Here is a 21,025-nt window from a genome sequence, read left to right on the forward strand (position 1 = left end):
AGGGCAAAACCATCCAGTACATCAAGCACCTGACTTACAACATTCCACTGATCCCACATTTCAGTTCCACGTCTTACCAGCTCATTGATTTTATCCACCAATAACTTGTACAAATGCATGGAGTAGCGCGCTGTGGTCACTACTGGATCAGTGACCAGTTTCTTGACGCTGTTGACGGCCACAGAATTGCTAGGAGGAAGTTTGTTGATAACACATTAATTTTCTCAAAGTTCTCGCAGTAGAATACCACACTCAATTATTATGCCTTTGTATCCTTTATCATAACTTTAATTTATCTTTGTATACTAGTACATTTATCAATTAACAGGACTTTATATTGGAAAATTATGGATGCAGATATTTAATGTCTTACAGTTCAGAAATAATTTTTTTTTTTTTTTTTTTTGGGAACAGGTGAACTAAATAAAAAATATTATTTCTGAACTGTAAGACATTAAATATCTGCATCCATAATTTTCCAATATAAAGTCCTGTTAATTGATAAATGTACTAGTATACAAAGATAAATTTTAGAATACCACACTGTTTATCCAAGACCCCCAACGGGGTGACCACTGGACTGGGTGGTAATGGCAACCCAGTTACATCTTAATACAAGCGTTCCTGACTAGGGCACTTGAGAAAAACCATTTCCATTTTCGAAATGAAGTCATTAGTTTTGCTATATTTTACACGAATACATTCACATACTCAGTATAGAGCATGGGCAAGATAAGTCAGATGTTTTAGGTTGTTGTAGATGCACTTCAAATTTGAGAATGCTGACATGTAAGATGCTTGATCTGTAACAAGCCAAATATTTTTGTACTGAACACCATTTGGCCACAACTTGATGCAAACATCATTGAATGCTTGGGATACTGTAGTTGAGTTAGTACATTTTGAACAACATTGGTTGTACTGTACATAGCATCCTGTAAGTGGTGCAACAAGAACATTCTGCATGTACTGTTTTGTGGAATCCATTGTTTTGTCCAGTATAAACACTACAGGATTGTCTCCGACAATGTCCAGGATTTTAGATATTGTTTGGTCATAAACTGGTTTTACGTAGTTTTTCTAAGAGTGCTCTTGTCAGGGACAAGCTCTCCCTTATATTTCTGGAGAAATGACTTAAAGACTGGATTGTTTACCTTACATAAGGGTATATTTGCCTGCAGAAGAGCGGTCGTCAAATCTGCATAAAATGAATTATTAGCCTTCTGAGATTCTTCTCCTCTTTGAAATGAGACCCCTATAAATGTCTGCTCAAAATTCCTCCTTTTCTGTTTGTGTTCTCTATGCTTCTCTGAACTCGTGTGTCGCCTGATTTTCGTTTCTTGGTGTTTCATGTCAACTGAAATCACATAATCACAAATGGAACAGCAAAGAACTTTTCTGTCTGTGCATATGCCTTCATCTTTAAACTTATTTGCTAAAACGTTCAGTTTAGATGCGGACAATTTTGCCATTTTCTAATGTCACCGGCACTGAACAAATTAAATTGGAACTGTTGCGCTCACAAGTCAGGATAAAGTGACCTCAATACAGAATTTTCTAGATTATTCTTTTCTTAGAAAAGAAAACATGTGTTGCAGATTTTCAGTGAATCTTAAGAATGTAAATTCTTAGAACAACCCTAAGGTTTAATTGTTTAGTCTAGAAAATTCCCCTTTACCCCCTTTTCTCTCAACAGGGGCAGGTTTGCATTTTGGTGCATTTGGGTGCTAAACAATTTGGCAATGGGTGGGCTTACTGCACTAAAACAGACAGTTTGTCTTTTTACACTTTGCCTGTTTCAAAAACCGAGTGGGCGTGGCACCCAAAAATCCGAACCTTACTAATCAATACAGCAGGACTAGGAGATGTAGATGAGCAGGATATTAAGGAGTTACTGCAGGTTACTGGTGAGAGCCTTACCAATGTCAACCTTCAAGATCTGGAAGAACAAGGAATTTGTGCAGAACTGGAAAACAGTGATTCTGAAAACAAAGAACTCAAAGAATTTCTCTACAGATTTCCTTCATAAAAAGTTTGGTAACTATAGCCAAAATTATTGATGAAATTGTAGCAAATGATCCAGATTTTGAAAGTACTGCAAAAGCAAGACAAGGCGTTTTGGATGAGATCTCTTGCTACACCAACATTTGCTTAAGGAAAAGAAAAGAAAGTGACAAATGAAACTACATGACTTCATCGCAAACAACAAGCCAGGACCTTCTTTACACAAAATAGCTTTACATATCTCTGTGCATATGTTTGTTATTTAAAATATATTACTATGCAAATTAATATAGAAATAACTTAAAATTAAAGTAAAATCTGTTTATTTTTGGTCACATGTTCCCTGTTTACTCTGTGTTAAAATGACTTCATTTAACGTTGTTTCGCTTAGCACTTTGTCGTCTAGGAATGCATCCCCGCATTAAGTGGGTTCTTACTGTATTTTGTAATTTTACTTTCTTTGGAGATGCTGTAGTTCTGCAATGCTTATCACAAGCCACCACTGAATGTGTCCTAAATTTAATTTTGGTTTTCTAAGTAGCTAGTAAATTTTCAAAAACACATTTTAAATAAAAAAAGGCACTACTATTTTTTTATTTAAGTTATAATTCTAAGATTTATTACTCTTCAAATATGATAAAGCATTTTAAAAATTCAGCATAAATTTTTCTGTTGATAAAAAAATGCTCTTTTTTAACATTTTATTTAAGTATGTTTTTGAATTAGCAAAATTTTAACATGAAAATAAAAAGAATTTTATTCATTAATAAACTCATTTTGCATTGTGACTTTAAGGGGAATATTATTCCATTTAAGTAAATGAATAAAGTTGTAGTAAGTTCTCTGTTAACTAAAAAACATATATAATTATAGTTTATAAATATCACTGGTGATGGTATAATATATTGTGGTGAAGGGATAAAATGAAGATATGGTGGTGGGTAAATCAAAAAATGAACAAGGAATCACTGAAATAATTAATCTTGTAGGTTCCTTTGACTCATACTTTGAACAAACAACACACAGTTTCAGTAAAAGAAGATAACAAGCTTATTCCGGAAGAAGTTCATACAAGTCATTTTTCAGTTTTATATGTAACTCCAGTTTAAGAACTTATCATAAAGAAAATATAAAATTATTATAGTTACTTAATATTTTATATATGCACAAGTATCCCTCAAGAACCAACAGGTTGAATTCATAGAAAACTAATAAATCTTTCCTTAAATTATGAGTATTTCATTAAAATTTAGTTGGGAAATCTAAGTTTATATATAAATTTTAAAAACAAAAATGTTTTAAGAATATTTTTTTTTCTATCATTACCATTATCATTTGTTCTCAATTCACTGAAAGACAAAGGTCTCTCCAAAAGCCTTCCAACTAAGTTTATCCAATGTCTTTCTCTTACATATTAGGAAGATGAAATTAGGAAATTTGCCAGACTATCTGCCATAAGGTCATTTCCTGTCTCTTGTTATCCCAGTCAAGTACATTTACTATTTACCAATTGTCATTTCTTCTAATAATGTGACTGACTCATTGCTATATCAGATACTTTCTATTTTGTAATGAGTTTCACTTAGGATCTCTTCCAGTGATTCCTAATAGTACAGTTAGTATGGAATGATGCATGTGTGCAACTTCTGACATAGAATGCAATGGTCAAGAATCTTTCTCTTCCAAGTGCACTTGCACATTATTTTTGCTATTTAAAGCTATTCCCTTCCAAAAATATTCCATTGTAGTTTAATTCTATGATTACTTTCATCTTCAATACAATTGATAGTAAGTGTTAATATCCTTCAGAATAATGCTGTTGCTTTCTAATGTGCAATAAATAATTCTGTTTATTTAAACTTTTTTTTATATACAGTATTTAAAAGACAAGCTATTGTTGTTCTAGAATGTGTCATTTTTGTTTTTTAATGAATAAATCTCTCAAAACAACTGCTTCACCAAACAATTACAGAGAAGAAACCTTTAAGAGCAGTTAAAAACTTTTAATATGAACATTCCAGCTTGCTCTTGTGGCTCCTTCCCATACAAGCTGATCATTTTCAATGCCTAATAAAAAAGAGCCTTCGCTCATTGCTTAAATGCCATTGATATTATTAATTAGGTTAAGTTATGTTAGAAGGGTAGCACTAACACATGGTTTCCAGAGGAAAACCATGTTGAAAGGTTGATTATGGCTAATGAATAGACCTTTGCTTCAGTATAAAATAGAATAATTCACTGGTGACATTTAATGAGGATCTGCACTGTTTTCTGTGTATCTTCAAGTTAACCAAGGATCCACCTATAGTAGTGACAGCAAAATTGAATTCAAAATTAAATAATTCCAAATTTTGTAATTACTCAAATATATAATTTGAATAATTAAATCTATATAAGAAAAATAATAATATACACTGTGTAAGTGAAAAGAAAATTATAATTTGATAATCAGAATATTTGTTTCTATTATAATGGGAAATCTGCTGCTACTTATTTGATGATAATTCTTAGGTTCATATGAAAAGTTTTAAAGGCTATTATAAACAGCTTTAGGACTGTGCTTTCACACTACATATGCAAAGTTTTGAAATCTATGAAATATTTTTTTCATAATTTATAAAAACCTAAACTTTCTAAACATTCAGCACAGGTACTTTAAAATCATTATGCTGGTCTTAGGTTCACTATTCCTGATCTACAGCATACTGTGGGAATCCAGTATGTTAACTTCTACTATATGATCATTAATAATAAATAAAATTTCACACCTTATTAAACTTGAGTTTATAACATGTAAACATTTTTGACCAAATTAACAGGTCTTCTTTGGTTACCAAACTGATGAATACAAATATCAAACAAAAGAATACAAGATAAAAATATTTAAATTTTTATCTTGTATTTTTTCAAACCAAAAAATATATTTTATATATTTTTTTGGTTTGAACTTTGTATTTATTAGTTTTGTTAAGATCAGTGATGGTACATGGACCAAGAAAGGAAAGAACGTGCAATGTAACACAAAAAAGGTTGTTATTTTACTTTATAGAATCAATTCCAGTAAGCGTTGTTTATTTATTGTAACACGAAGCAAATCAATATTTATTCTTGGAACAAAGATCAATAAATCTAAGCTTTTACCTATAATGCATAGTATCAGTACAATAATCAGTTCGGATCCCAACTCAAAACCTCACATGCGTACAACGTGAGAACAAAGGTTTAAGACATATGGCATCACAGAATGGGAATACATTTCGCAACAATGTAGTAATGGAGTACTCTCCAAAATTCTATAACTAAGACTTATAGTATAACTTACAAACTAAGAAAGGTTTAGAAAGGGAGAAGAGGATAGCAGGGATATTAGATATAAAGAAAGGTAGAACACGTGAGTACCCAAGAATGTCATTCTTCTCTGATGCCTTCGGGTGGGGAAATCCGTGTCCCAATCTGCTGCTATACTGTTATATGGAATTCTCCATCAATAATGTCAGAATAAGCAATGGATATAGTTCACTTCTTGTCTTCAGAACGCTAAGTTCTCCCAAATGTATCTGTAGTTCGTCAACTCACCTTCCTTTGTGATGAAAATCTATGCGTCTTCGCTAGTCGTCTGCTCACTCTCGAGTCCTTGTCTAGAATGACCGTTATCTCGCACCCCCAACATACCTCCGGGTGTTTGTTCTTTGTTTTCTCCATGCCTTGTTCTCAGAATGTTTTCAGTGCACCCGATAAGGAAGTGAAGGATTAAAAGATATAGGAATAGGGAAACAAAGAATGCCAGAGCAGACAATTAATACTAGACTTATTATTAACGCGTATATACAATATTATGGCTAAATGCCACAATTTGATAACTGAAGACCTGTTAATTTGGTCAAAAATGTTTTTATGTTATAAACTCCAGTAAAAACTCCATAGACAAAAATTCACATCTTATTAATTATCATTTCCTCATCGTTGTATAGCAGATTAGTACCATATCCCCAAGATCCAAAAATCGGGGGTTATATAAATATGCATGTTTCATCCCAATTTTAGAATTTCTTTGTCACATGTTGGCTATACCTCAAGACACACAAAAATGAAGGAATACAAAGTTCAGTTAGTGTGATACAGTCCTATCTGTTTCCACAAATTTTATAAGATGGGATGAAGCCAGGATTGTTACAAAGGTTTCACAAATTTATAAGCAAACCATTACCAATGCTTGCATTAATAAGGAGGACACATGATAACTCCACCAATTTGGAAGTTCCTCCTTAAGGAATATTTCAATTTGATTTAAATCTTCACTGTTTATTATATATGTTATGGACAAAGTGATTAATCGGGCATTATGAATAATGACCAAAAAGGGCGTGCAGTCTGATAAATATTGATTAATTTATCAAATTGACATGTCATTTTGAATACTGATATCTTGCAAAGTGCTTGTGCAAGAGTAAGCATATGTTGGATGATTACTCCTCAATGTATCATCATCACTTTGCCCAACTAGAACATATGCTAGGCAATTGGCATTTTAAATTTGATTAAAAAACTCCACTTATTTCATTTAGAAATATTTATTTTTTGTGAATTATTTCAAAGTACTATTAACTGATATTCTTCCGGTAACTTAGAAGTAACTTCCATTTTTGACTCTCACTTTTTGTATCATTGACAAATATGCAGATTTTGTAAAAATTTGATTGTTCTTACCTTTTTCTGCTATTAACTCGTTTAATCGGTTGTCGAAGCAATTATTCATATCACTTAATGATTCTCCACAATCGTTTCTTTTCTCAAAGAAAAAAGATTAACTACCCATCACATAAATTTAAAATTTGGTACTAAATGCAATACGCATGCAAAACTAAGATGTAAGTTCCGATTGGCTAGCATACGTCGGACGATCACTCCTCGACGTATTATCATCACTTTGCCCAACTAGGCGATAGCAGTATTCGTAATGGCCGGTCAATTTGATAAATTATTAAAATTTATTACAATGCCCGATTTTATTGGTCATTATTCATAATGCCCGTATTAATCACATTGTCCATAAACATATATACTTTTATTTTTAATTGATCAAAAAACATCTTTTTATAACCACATATGCATGTATTTTATATTTGTTTGAACTACGAAAGCCGAAGATGGCCATTTACATAGCCAAAAGTGTTTGTTTAAATTAAAAGTTTTTAACTGACCAAAGCTGCTTTGTAATTATTTGAGAGATTTCTATAACTTTTAGAAATACAATAAATGTAATAAATCATTGCTACAAAAGATGTTTTATTAACAGATTAAAGTTTATGGTTATTCTAAGAATAATTATTACCACTTTCATAAGTGTTCGATTACATATTTCTTTTCTTAAATATGAACTTCAGAAAAAAAAAAATTAAAATTTCATTTTTACTAGCCATAACATATTTCAATATATAATCGTAATTCAGTATTCAATTTATTAAGAAATCTAATAAACCATATTTAATAAAATTCAATCATTTTGGTTCATAAAGTGATAAATTTATATCTTGAGGGATACTGAAAAATGTTTAGGATATTTTTTAAAAAGTTGAAAATGTATAAAAGTATTCAGTCAAATCTGATCATTTTTATATCACACTGTAAATTTAGAAATTATTTGTTTAAATATTGATAATATGTTTCAATGTATAATTTATTCATAATTAATATAAATTTTCATATTTTATAATTTTAGTTATTTTTCTCAGTTTAATTAGCTTCTCATTTTAGTTACATCATTATTTTTATGATAATATTTGTCATTGAATTCGTTATTCATTTATAATTTTATAACTTTTGTTTCACTTTTTATATGAGAGAATTTTAACATTGGAAATCCATTTATATTTTTTGCTGTTAACAGCTGTAATCTTTTTACAATTTAAATAAAAATTATTGTGGTATTATTTAATATACAAACATGTAAACAGTTTAGAATAATATTGTTAAAATGAAATTAATTTTGGTATTTTGCAAAATTAATAATAATTCGATAAAACATTATGAAAAAAATTCTTTAAGATTATTGTAATTAGGAATTGTTTAAATATTAAACAGATTTTGTAATCATTTTTTAAAATATTTTGATAAAATGAATAAAATCTGTTTTCTTAATTGATATTTGATAAAATAATTCTTATATACCACATATTTTTTATTTAGAAATTAAATCCATGTTGATGAATTTTAACTTAGCACTCCTATTTTTATATATTGTGCACAAAAAATATAATCATCCTAATTCGAGTTATGCAATTTTGTGATATGACAAAGAGAAAACAATATATTTGTAATAAAATGTTTGTTTCATTATTGTCTAAAAGCATCTCCCTGCTGATTGTGCTACAATCGTAATTTGTAAATTCAGTAATATTAAAATAAATTTTTTAACATTTCTAATGTTATTAAGATGTTCGCTGTACTAACAACAATGCTACAGTTAGAAACTACGGTTTTGTTGTTTATATTAATGGACTTTTGATCGAGAAAGAAATATTTCATAATCTTCAAATACACAAAGAAGATATGAGCAAAAGATATTATAAAAATATGGAAAAATAAATATATAAATAAATTTGCACTAAATTTGATAAATATAAATGAAGTATCTTTACAAGTATTTTCATTTTTTATAAGAGGCTGTCCATAAATATCATACCCTCTTGGGGGTGGGAGTAGTTCAGAATGTGACACAATGCAACAAGGGAAAGGGAAATGATTCCTGTGACATTGTACATGCTTTTTTAATGCAATACCTGACATTTAAAACATGTTCCATAAAAATTTTGTTTTTGCACTTAAATCTATATACGTAGGTTGCTTCGAAAGTCTTGTCCTCCAGGTTTACTTATCTTCACAGTGTCTTTTAAAACACTCTCCACCATACTCAATGCATCTTGCCAAATGCTGAAACCAGGCCTTCCACTTTTCTTCTGGGAGATCGGCACACTCTTGATCCTATACTGCCAGAAGTTTGTCATTGCTAGAAAATTGCCTTCCTTTGAGATATTTTTTGACTTCTGGAAATAAGCCAGTCACAGGGAGCAAGATCTGGACTCTGTACAGGAGGGTGATCCAAAACAATTAGTCCAGACATCATCAAATAGGTGACTATCTTTTGACTTATGTACTGGAGCATTATGGTGCAAGAGCCATGTGTCAAGCTGGGATCTTGGTCAGATATTCCTCAGTCATTGAATGACTTTTGGCAAACATGTTTTGGTGTACCAAGAACTAGTGACTGTATGCCCCTCTCCACAATACTTCATTCTTTACAAAATGTGGTGATCATTCATTTCTTTGTTGAACATGATTTTCAGATCTCTATTGGAGTTGCTTAATCTTCAAAGAGCCAAACTTTGCTTTGAGATTTTGTTGGAACAAGTAAATTTAGGGATTGAGTTGTCCAATTTTCAGATTTGTGGTCCGTCAGAAAAAACACCTTATAACTATTTACAGTATATACAGCAATACTTCTGGATGGCTACTAACAACATAGTCTTAAGTCTTGGTTTTTCTACTCTCTCATTTGAATGGTCAAGTTGCCTTATATCCAACTTTGAGATTCATTTGCTGTCCGATCCAGAGCTGGGCCAGTAGCTTTCCTTCAGGTCTGCCTCGGTTGGCATACTTGTCTCAACTTGTCCACGATGACTCATGCTAACTGACCCCTCTGGAAAACGGGTTCTGACGAGTGGAAACTTGAATTACTTTGTCTCTACTCGTTAGGCCTCCTTGACAGCACATCTTAATAGTACAGCCAGGACTCATCATCCATTACAATGCTACTAACATCCTTGGATGTCCCAGACTCAAACCGTTTAATCCTTTTTTTTATACCATTCTACCCTGTTGTGCTTCTGCTCCTCTGTCAGTGAATAGTGTACCCGAAGCAAACAAACCTTTCCTAATCCTAAGTGTTTGTGCAAAATATCATGAACAGATGATGCACTAATATTCAATAGTTTCTGCATCATCTGGTAGGTGATTTGCCTGTCTTCACTGAGAAGTTTCTCTACAGCAGCTGTATTATGATTCCACAGTTTCTGCTGACCTACCTGAGCCTGGGTTATCCTCCATGCTAAAATTATTACTTTTAAACTGTTTATAAAGTACCAGAAACAGGAACTTGATTCGGACTTTACCTCACCCATTTTTCAGGCTGTTTTGGTTGGTGAAAGACTCAATTTGCTAGGACCAATAGAAGACATGTAAGACAAAATTTTTCAAGCAACCTATGTAAAAACACTAAAAGATAGCAAAAAGTAAATGTGTAATGTGTACCATACAGTTACTTTACTGAAGCTTGTAACATTCTCATTATTTCCTAAACTGTTTATAAAGTACCAGAAACAGGAACTTGATTCGGACTTTACCTCACCCATTTTTCAGGCTGTTTTGGTTGGTGAAAGACTCAATTTGCTAGGACCAATAGAAGACATGTAAGACAAAATTTTTCAAGCAACCTATGTAAAAACACTAAAAGATAGCAAAAAGTAAATGTGTAATGTGTACCATACAGTTACTTTACTGAAGCTTGTAACATTCTCATTATTTCTATGTTTTTTATTTTTTCTGTCTTGCGAGTACTAAAGAGGATTGTTTTTATCAAGCCAGTTGTGGGTTCATCCAGGCCCAAAATGGAACAACCAGATGGTGAGGGAGGGGACCTGATATATCTGGACAGACTACCCTTTGAAAAATTCCTGAGATTTTTGATTTGTCTGGATTAATTCTCAGGTTTTCAGAGCCGGTGCTGTAACTAGACAAGTGCAATGGGTGCTAGGCACAGGGCCAACAAGAAAGGAGTCCTAAAATGGGGTATAAAAAAAATCAGGGATTTGATCAAATCCCTGTACTATTTTAGTGAAAAGATAAAATAAACATCTTCAGTAAATTGATCATCTCCCTTAGGGATTTGACCAAATCCCCACTTTTATCATATACCCGCAACATATATATATAATTAGCAAATTAGATTTATTGAACTCAAACTTTGCCTGTTTTAGAAATATCATATAGATTAAATTTTAAATTATTTTCTGAACTAAAATTAATCAAAACTAACAAAATATATTCAAAATGCCAAAGATATTCTTAGTCCTTCATGCTTACAAGCAAATAGTTTCATCAGATATTATTATTTTAAATACATCTTAGTATATTAAAAATAATCTTACTTAAATATTTCCTTTTTCTATTTTGTGATGAACATGTGAATATGCTATTTCTAAATTTTAAAAATATAATCCTGGGCAAATAAATAGCTAAGTACTTTAAAAAACCTGAAATGAATCATGTTAATTTAAATTTTGAAATGTTTGTAGATAATCTGAAAAAAAAGTATTCATAAAAAAATATACATATATAATTTTTCATCAGATAGGTAATAATTAATATTGTAGTTCCAAATAAATAATTTTTATTTAATAAAAATTATAAATCATCATATACATTACCAGTGTTCTGAGATAAAAAATGTCATTTCAAAGGTTTTTTTTTAATATTTACATACAATAGATCTTAATTTACACATGTAATAGGCTTTTAAAAAAGTATAGAAATGCACATGATTTAATAAAAAAAAATTTAACTGTCATTATTTTAAATAATATCCACAAATGTCTGAAATTATGTTTTTATGTCAGAGAATTTAATTCATCTAATTTATAAAGAATAAAGGTAATATATGGTTTTTCCTTTATATTTTGTTTGATTAAAAAACTTCTTGTTTCAATATTAAATTATTTTTAATTTTCATATTAAATATTTATTTTTATAAAATATGAAAAAATTTACCATCATCAGTATAATTTTTAAAATTTCATACAGATTTACTAATTACTGTTATAATAAAATTATAGAAAATTTAATTCTACGAAATTTTTTAGGGCGAAGACGGTCATTTAAGGCCCGACGATTACGGATACGATAGAGGGCCACGTTCTCGTTCTCGATCTCCATCTCCAAGTGGTATGAGAATGCGCGGAAGATCTCCTTCGCCTCGAAGAGGTTACGACATAGGCTTTTCCGATGCCGTTAGCGACGTGGTAGATATAGTTAATTACCAAAGTAGCCGCAGAGGAAGAGCAATAGGTACAGTTTAATCTTTATTTTAAAAAGACTTTTTGAAAATGTTGATAGTAAAAAGTTGCTTTCAATACAGAAAATATGTTTATCTATAAAAATAACACTGCTATAAACATATTTAATAACAAATATCATCTGTTAAAAATGTCTTGATAGCTATTACAGATAAAGTATAAAATCATTTTTAACCTTAAGAGTTAAAATAAATATAAAATTGAAATTATAGTTAGTAATATAGTCTGTTTACACGAGAAGGCACACTAAAGCAATATGATGGTATTAAACGGAAGAAATTCATTTTCACAAATAGAGGTGATCGAGACACAAAACGGTACAATATTATGTTACTTAGGATGAAATAATTATTTTATTGTGTATCTAAAATTGCTATTAATTGAATTTCCAAATTTGAATTTTTGTTATATAAAGAAACAAACAAACATGCTGTTTAATGTTTTATTCTAAATTTTTTCTGATATTAACAAACACCACAGTTTTATGTGATTAATATATAACAAATTTACAGTACACATTTATGAATATATATACAATTATATTATAGTAACATATATACAGTATATATACACACTGTATATATGTTACTATACATATAGAGTTGCTTTATATGGACAACTACTCTGATTTTTAAAAATGAAAGATTAAAAAAATTTTTAACTTAAAATATCATTGAATATTTTCAATTTTATATGATTAATATTTATTTTACTGTTTACTCTTGTAATATATATGTAAGGAAAAACATTTCAGCTGTATACACAGTTATTCATTCATCACTTTTATGTACTTTTAAAAGCTAATTTTGTATTTCTCCCACTTGATATGTAATTCTCTCATTTAACATTACAATATAATTTTTACTATTCTAATAAATTAATTATATAGCAGCACTAGCAGAAAGACCAATGTTGTACAAGTTAAAAAGCAAGCAAGCAAAAAATAAATACAGATGTATGATAAAAAGCAACAGTCTGAATGAGCAAGAGTCAATTTTATGACAACCATTTCACAGATCAATATAGATACAATCTATGCTTTATCCATTCAGTATACAGTAGACCTGCATAATCCAGCCCGTCTAATCCGACATGCCTATAACAGTACATACAAAGCACATTTATTATGGCAAATCTTTGTCAATGCATGCTTAAACCTTTAATAAATTTACAAAAATATAAATACGACTTTTTTAGAGGTAAAACCTTGCTTTAGTCCATCTTTTTGCTGTTCACACCATCAGCAATTCATAAAAATTCACAAAGTTTCAGAATTGACCTTCCTTTTGAGACTACTGCCTCTGCCAAAAAATGTAAAAACACGTAGAGCGTCCTCTGGTGTTATTGCCACTATCATATCAACACATTTAAGTAAAAAATAATAATAAAACACGGCAAAAAGAGGGACTAAAGGAAGGTTTTACCTTTGTAAAGAAGTCGTATTTATATTTTTGTAAATTTATTAAATGTAAGTAACGCCGTCCATGTTTTTTTATTATTTTTTACTTAAATGTATTGATATGATAGTGGCAATAACACCAGAGGACACTCCACCTGTTTTTATATTTTTTGGTGGAGGCAGTAGCCTCAAAAGAAAGGTCGCCTCCGAAATTCGACGCATATTGTCTCAGTTTGATTGTGAATGCGATTGTGAGCGTTCATACATTGCTGTTGCAATGGTTTCACAAACCCAAAGTAGAAGCACAAAACATTAACAATTAAAGAAAAAAGTGAGATTCTGGACCACCTAAATCGTAATGAATCTTTTAGTAGCTTGGCAAGTGAATACGGTGTAGGACATTCCACAATTTATATTAAAAAGAACTGCAAGAACATTCAAAAGTTCATGTCAACCAATGACTGTGGGCCAGGCAAGAGGCAGACACTCAAGAAAGTTGAAAATCCAGAGGTTGAAGAGGCTTTGTACATGTAGTTTCTACAGGAAAGAAACAGGCATATGCCTATTTCTGGGCCCATATTGGCCATGAAAGCAAAGCTTTTTTACAAGGAGATAACAAAAAAAGACAACTTTGTAGCTAGCAAGAGATGGTTGGAACGCTTCAAAATTTGTCATGGAATACGTTTGATGACTGTAACAGGAGAAAAACTCTCTAATGATGCATACTGCATAGAACCATTTAAATTGAGATTTTTACAAAAAGTGAAAGATTTAGATCTTTGCCCTTCACAGGTATACAATGCAGATGAGTCAGGGCTTTTTTGGTATGTAATACTTAGCAAAATGTTTGTTTCACATAATGAGAAATCTGTACCTGGACGTAAGGTGAGCAAAGAACATGTAACCATATTACCTTGTGCTAATGCTTCGGGCACGCACAGGCTAAAGATGGTAGTCATTGGAAAATCAAAGAATCCACGAGCATTCGAAAACATTGTGAATTACCAGTGAACAAATTATCTGTACACTATTATGGACAAAAAAAAATGTGGATAACAAAAGACATTTTCAAAAAATGGTTGATGAATGCTTCATGCCAGAAGTTAGGAAATGGTTGAGAGATCATAATCTACCTCAAAAAGCATTACTGCTTCTTGATAATGCTTTGGTCATCCGTCTGAAGAACTAACAACAGGGGATAAATGTATCACTGCAATGTTTCTTCCACCAAACTGCACTGCACTGATCCAACCAATGGATCAGCATATCATTCAGTTTGTCAAGCAAGACTACAAGAAAAAACTGCTGCTGATGGCCATATCAAAAGACCAACCTATAGAAAAAACATTAAAAGAATTAAATATGAAAAACTTGGTTTTCTCCCTTTGTCAATCTTGGAATGCATTTTCCCCATCAGCCATTACATCGTCATGGAAAAACTTATGGCCAGAAATTCTCACCACTCCAGGCACCACTCCTCAAATCAGTGTTAGTCATAGAGCAAATTGCTACCAAAATGCAGATTAGTTTGGAAAATTTGGAAATCCAGTATCGTGGAATGGATGAGAAAGAAAGTGTGTTCCACCAAATGTCTGATGAGGAGATTGTCAACCAAGTTTCTATTCCAATAATAAATCAAGACAACAATGACAAAGTCATTGCAACTACTCCATAAGTGTCAGTTAAAGATGCAATTAATGCATTTGAGCTCGGTATGCAATGGGCTGGAGAGAATGGTGCATCGTACAACGAACTTTTACTTCTGAGGAGACAGAGACAAGGTCTTACTCTTGCATTTAGCCAATGTAAAACAAAAGAAAATTGATGAATATTTGCATACACCATAAATTTATTTGTTTATCCATTTTCAAATTAAGATCATACATAGTATGTACCTTGGAAATACTTACATATGTTGTATGTAATTGACATCAATATGTTTGCAAAAAAAATAAGTAAGTGCTATAGCGTTAATGACATTAATTTTATAATAAACCCTATGCTATCCAGTGTGTTGTTTAATTCACTACGTCCCATATCATATATTATGTAGTACGTATAGATTTGATCTTACCATTTTTATAAGTATGTAATTTGTCGGATTACAAGGTACTCTTTTTCAAAAAGTTCCGGACTACAAGGGGTCGGTGGCAGTACTCTATAGTCCAACAAATTCGATCATCCGACACTGCCTTGAAAAACGTTTGTCAGATTACTGCGGGTCTACTGTAATATATAATTGAAAGTCAATTTTAAAAAATAATAATTTTTTGGATTTTCGGATGCTTTTGAAAATTTTCTATATCCATCTCTAATTATTATTATTATAGATTTCTTTTGTACAACCTCGTGATAAATGTATATCAGATTTTCTATGTGTGTTGTTAAATATTTTTCACATTAATTACCTCCATAAATTTTTCTATAATCTAAGTTTACTAAAATAAAAATATTTACATAAACATGCTTTATTGAAAATCTAATCAAAAATATTTTTGTGCTTTTCTGTAGCTATGTTGAAAGGAAATGATGATTATATTAATCTGTATGGCTCTCCAATTCGAGGACGATCTCCTGTTCGTGGTCGACAAGAGAAGAAATGGAGGGGCATTTCACCCAGTCCTGATTATCGCACCACGTGCCTTGGCAGAAGATCAAGGAGTCCGAGTCCAAATCCAACACCAACTCATATGGACTATTATGGTCGTACCTGTCTAGAATACCGTTCCAGAAGTCCAAGTCCATCATCAGCCCACAGTTTGCCATTGCAGAGGAGGCCAAGAGGTCGAAGGTTACCTCCTACACCCAATAAACCATCCACTCTCAGGTTAGATGTGAAGTCGATGGAAGGAATGCACTTTCCTCTCGTATCCCATTCTCCCACAGTCCCTCAGTCAGCTAGAAGTATCAACTTCCCAAAAGTCAATGCTTCACCTACTCACTTTCCCAGACTTCAAATTGCACCACCTATATGGAAAGATCGTGCACCTCATTATATGATTACCGGTAGTAGTTCTAGTCTACCAATTCATAGACAGCAACCTCATCCTCCGGATTTTTACTATCCACCGCACAGACCTTCATCGACTCCACATCGTATTAGCAGAGGGCGAATGGAAGAGCCATTGAGTTTCGAGACGGCAGCTGCAATCGGAAGAGGCAGCCGACAGCTTCCATCTCCATTACCCAATGGTTATAAACCAGGACATCGCGAACGGCAGAGAAGAGAATGGGAACAGTCTTTAATTATCGGAAGGACAGGTCGCGTCGGTGGTATAAATCACCGAAGTGAATCAGACGACGACGATTGGTGCTGAAGACAATAAAATACAAGAATACTCCATTTCCAATTCAAAATCATAAATGATCAGCAATTGGCCATCTTGTTCCAGCCAGTGATTCCAACTGTAAATATCGGTACATCTATTATCCTTTGTTTATTACATTATGTTTCATAAGCATTTAGTTATTTTTATATGTTTAAATGTAAGGTATGGTCTTTCACAAACAAAATGTGCTGTGATATAACAGCAAGCACAAAAGATGGATAGTTGTGATTAGATTAGAGTATTCAATATCATGTTCAGCAAGATAGAAATGTGCTAACAATGGCACATTTCTACGAACTGCAAGTGAAGGAATTGCTTTGTCAAATGGTTTTGTTCTCCTCGAGTTTTCTAACTCAACTAACACTGCCGTCAGTACTAATACTGAGTTTAATTAAATCTTCGTTTATCAAAACTTTCATAATTCAAAAACCCTAACTGTTCAATTTTCCAAAAAAAAAAATAAAAAAAGAAAGAAAATATTACATGATATTAGATTTTTTGTGATTTAATATTTTTAATCATCTAATAGCATAATTCAATAAATGGCTCTTAAAGTCATTTTTAGAAAATTTTGGAAGATATGACGACAATGTGTAATTGATATTGGAAACTTTTTCCAGATTATAATTTAATTCATAAATGTTTAGGAACCGATTGTAAATCGATCCACAACAAGGCAACAAGTTCTTTTAAGAAATTACTCAATTTTATGATAAAGAATTAAAAGAGATTCAAACATTTCATAAATGATCAAAAACAGTTATAGTTTTTACATTAATTTCTTATGTTGATTATTCAATTGATATTAAGATAGAGAGGAGCAGTTAGGGTTCATATAGAATAATTAATATCCTAAATCCAAGCCATTCTCCAAAGGCTTAGACTAATTATAGAGTGAATGCAGGAATTTCTTAAAAAAACAAAAATTGTGCGTGCAGTTTTATCTTATTCTAATCTATGCTTTAAATCATAAACTAAAATTTGATATTAACAATAAAAAAATTTAAAATATATTTAAAACTCTTTTCAATCCTCTAGATATTTAAAATGTTTTGATATAGTATACAGAATTCCAACCTGAATTGGCCCAACATATTGTATGTTATCATCGTCATAATCGCCACCGCCGTCATCTTTGTCATCGTCACCGTAATCATAATCATTATCATTGTCATCTCATCGTCATATTCATCACCATCATCAATGTTATTTCTGTCAAAAAAAGAGAAAGAATGTTTAAAAAAATATGATTGAATATAAAAATAATAATAATAATATATATATATATATATATAATAATAATAATAATCTAGATTTTTTAATCCTTCATATGATTTTCCCCTCTGTTCTCTGTTTAAATTTTAAGGACATATAGTTAGTTGCACATTGTTTTCAAATATATCTTACAAAAGATTGAAAAAGATATACCAGGCAGGACCATGGTATCTTCAAATATATATCTACAGTTATAATTTTGTCTTGTCTTCAGTGCTGTGCACTGCATATTATAGGCTTTCAAATGTTTTTATGGCGCTAACGTTATTTATATATAAAAGTGTCGACTAGTTTTATGTTAAAAAATATCAAAAAAAACTGCAGGAAGAATTACAAATTTGACATAATCAGTCCTTTCCATCCAATGAAAATCGTTTTTCCCTTCCAATTAGTTTAATTTAAAGTCAATGAGCACATTCCTTCAGAAAACAACTTTCCACAAATGAATGCAAAGATTCCACAATTCTGTTGTGCCATGTGCCATTTGTCTAACGAATACCATATTTCTATGGATCTGATCTATATGCAATTTGGCAGTGTTTCTCTTTCCTATAGTAAACTGTTGCTACAACCTCTATCACATCCTCTATTTATAACCTTTTGCTGTGCCATTTTATAATGTAGAAATTTTCCAATTATCCTCTAATGATTTCCAATTAATATGATAATTGATTTTCTCTTCTATTACATTTACTGTTCTATCCTAATTAGAAAATAAGTGAACAAATTATCCCTTTCCATCCCGCAAATAAGATCTCTCTCTTTTCTCTACACATCTAAATGTCTATTCTCTCAATCTTAACTGAGTTTTATTGATATTAGCCCATAGTTTTTGGGTCTTTTTGTTCCACAATTTTGACGTATAAAAACTTCAATGTATTTAAAAACATATGTGATAATAAGCAAATGCAGATTCAAATGAATGCAGTTTAAAAAGAAACTTTTGTTTTTTTTTTATCTTAAAATTAAATAGAGAGCAATCAATTGGACCATCTTAGAAAATTTTAAACAAATTTCAAAATTTTGAAATTTAAATGAAAATAAATTAGTAGAGGGGGAAAATTTTTCCATTATCTTTTAAACATAATCATAGGATATAGTTGGAAAGTGCAGAAATTTCCTATTTAATAATAAGGAGTTCTAAACTTATATCAAAATGTAATAAAACAAGGTTTAAAGAAATAATTTTTTATAAAAAAAAATAAAAAAATTTTAATTTACATTTTTTGGTAAGAATGTAATAAATTAGGAATTTTGGTTACATTAGATTGAATACTATCCCAATTCCCTTGGATCAGCTCCTGTTGAATTGCTCTTATTACTATAATAATAATAAATAAAAAAATAATGAAATATTAATATTGAAAATATAATTAATCATTCTTACCAATTGTAGTTGTAGTCTTTTTCTATTCTTAAAAGGTCATCTATTTTCTATGCAATTATCTAGACCATTCAAAGTGAATCCCTTTTCTTAATGCTAACAGTTATGTTAGTAATGACTCCCTTAAAATAAGGGCATACAAGAAAAAAAAAAAAAAATATATATATATATGTATATATATATACATAGAAACTTTTTTATATATACATAAATTGTATATATAAAAAAGTTTCTATCTTTATGTGCACAAAAACTATCCAAAATTGTTTTAACTAATTCTGTTATAAAAAAAAAAGAGGAAAAATATTTTAAGTTTATATTTACATATGATTATACACCATGTACCCATAAGTATTATCTACATGAAAATATGATTTATTAATTACTGCTTATTTTCTGTTATCCTTCAGGTTTTTCTAAATGAATTCAGTGTAAAACACTTTGAATAATATTTCTGTTGATATCGTTTAATCTATGCATATTTGATGTACTGAACAAATTTGTAATAACTCTGGGGACAACCATTCTCTTGTTATTTATAAATATATATATATATATATATATATATATGTATATATTTATGTATATAGTGTGTATATATATATATATACATATATTTATATAGCATATACAAATAAATATGTATATATATATATATATATATATGTACTGTATACTGTATATATATGTATGTATGCAAATACTCATATTTAGCTTGGTAATGTATGAACCAGACAAAACTTAATTTTCCAGCGCTTAAGTGCCAAGAAATTCAAAATCATTTTTGTCATTGTGAATATTCTTCTGGTTCATATCATTATCATGCTATGTGAAAAAATATAGCATAACAGAAAAAAATGAATGGTTTAATGTGCCTTAATTGTGTTCTTAAGATATGGAAGTTCATATGACTGATATTTGGGTTTTTGTTTTCCATCCCTATTTGTAAAAAATACCTGTTAGATAATTATAATAAAGTATAGATATAGTATAGAAGTTTGAAACAATAAAATCTTCCGTGGAAAAACATATTGTTCGTGTTTTGTGTTTTTTTTGGTACGTTCGTGCACATTCTACACTTACATAAGCCAAATTTGAATGTGATCGTTTTTGGAATAATTTACACTGGATGTTAACAAAATAAAAATATTATAAAGTAAACTGGAATAACATTAATAAACTTGTTAATTTAAATAAAATTAAATTGTGTATTTTAGTAATATGCAAAACAGTAATCTAAGATCATAATTACAATTGAACTTTAATTGTAGTTCTAAGTAACGTAAATACAGTCTCGTGCGAGAGTTTCGACACAAGATTAAAGAGTGCAAATAATATGTCGTATCCAAGAAGAGTTTACAGAAATAAATGTAAAAAAATCATAGATGATTTTGCTACTGCATTTGTTATTAGAAGAGGTTAAAATTAGATACTAACTTAAGCTTTTATTATTTAGTATTTTGTAATCTTTTTTTAGAAATGCATTTGTCTCGTGGAGTTAACATTA

General features: G+C 30.5%; 1 protein-coding gene across 1 annotated transcript in view; it reads left to right on the forward strand.

Annotated features, from left to right (window-relative positions):
• Positions 1-20,547, forward strand: part of LOC136979676 (voltage-dependent calcium channel type A subunit alpha-1-like) — a 445,853-nt gene extending 425,306 nt beyond the window's left edge. The window contains exons 45-47 of the mRNA XM_067275717.1: positions 2,994-3,098; positions 11,919-12,123; positions 16,042-20,547. Coding sequence (XP_067131818.1) covers positions 2,994-3,098; positions 11,919-12,123; positions 16,042-16,847 — 1,116 coding nt within the window. The 3' untranslated portion in view covers positions 16,848-20,547. The remainder of the gene's footprint in view (positions 1-2,993; positions 3,099-11,918; positions 12,124-16,041) is intronic.
• Positions 20,548-21,025: the final 478 nt, after the last annotated feature.

The sequence above is a fragment of the Centruroides vittatus genome, unplaced genomic scaffold (assembly GCF_030686945.1).
Source record: "Centruroides vittatus isolate TY-2023 unplaced genomic scaffold, ASM3068694v2 contig_630, whole genome shotgun sequence".
In the NCBI taxonomy this organism is placed as follows: Eukaryota; Metazoa; Arthropoda; class Arachnida; order Scorpiones; family Buthidae; genus Centruroides; species Centruroides vittatus.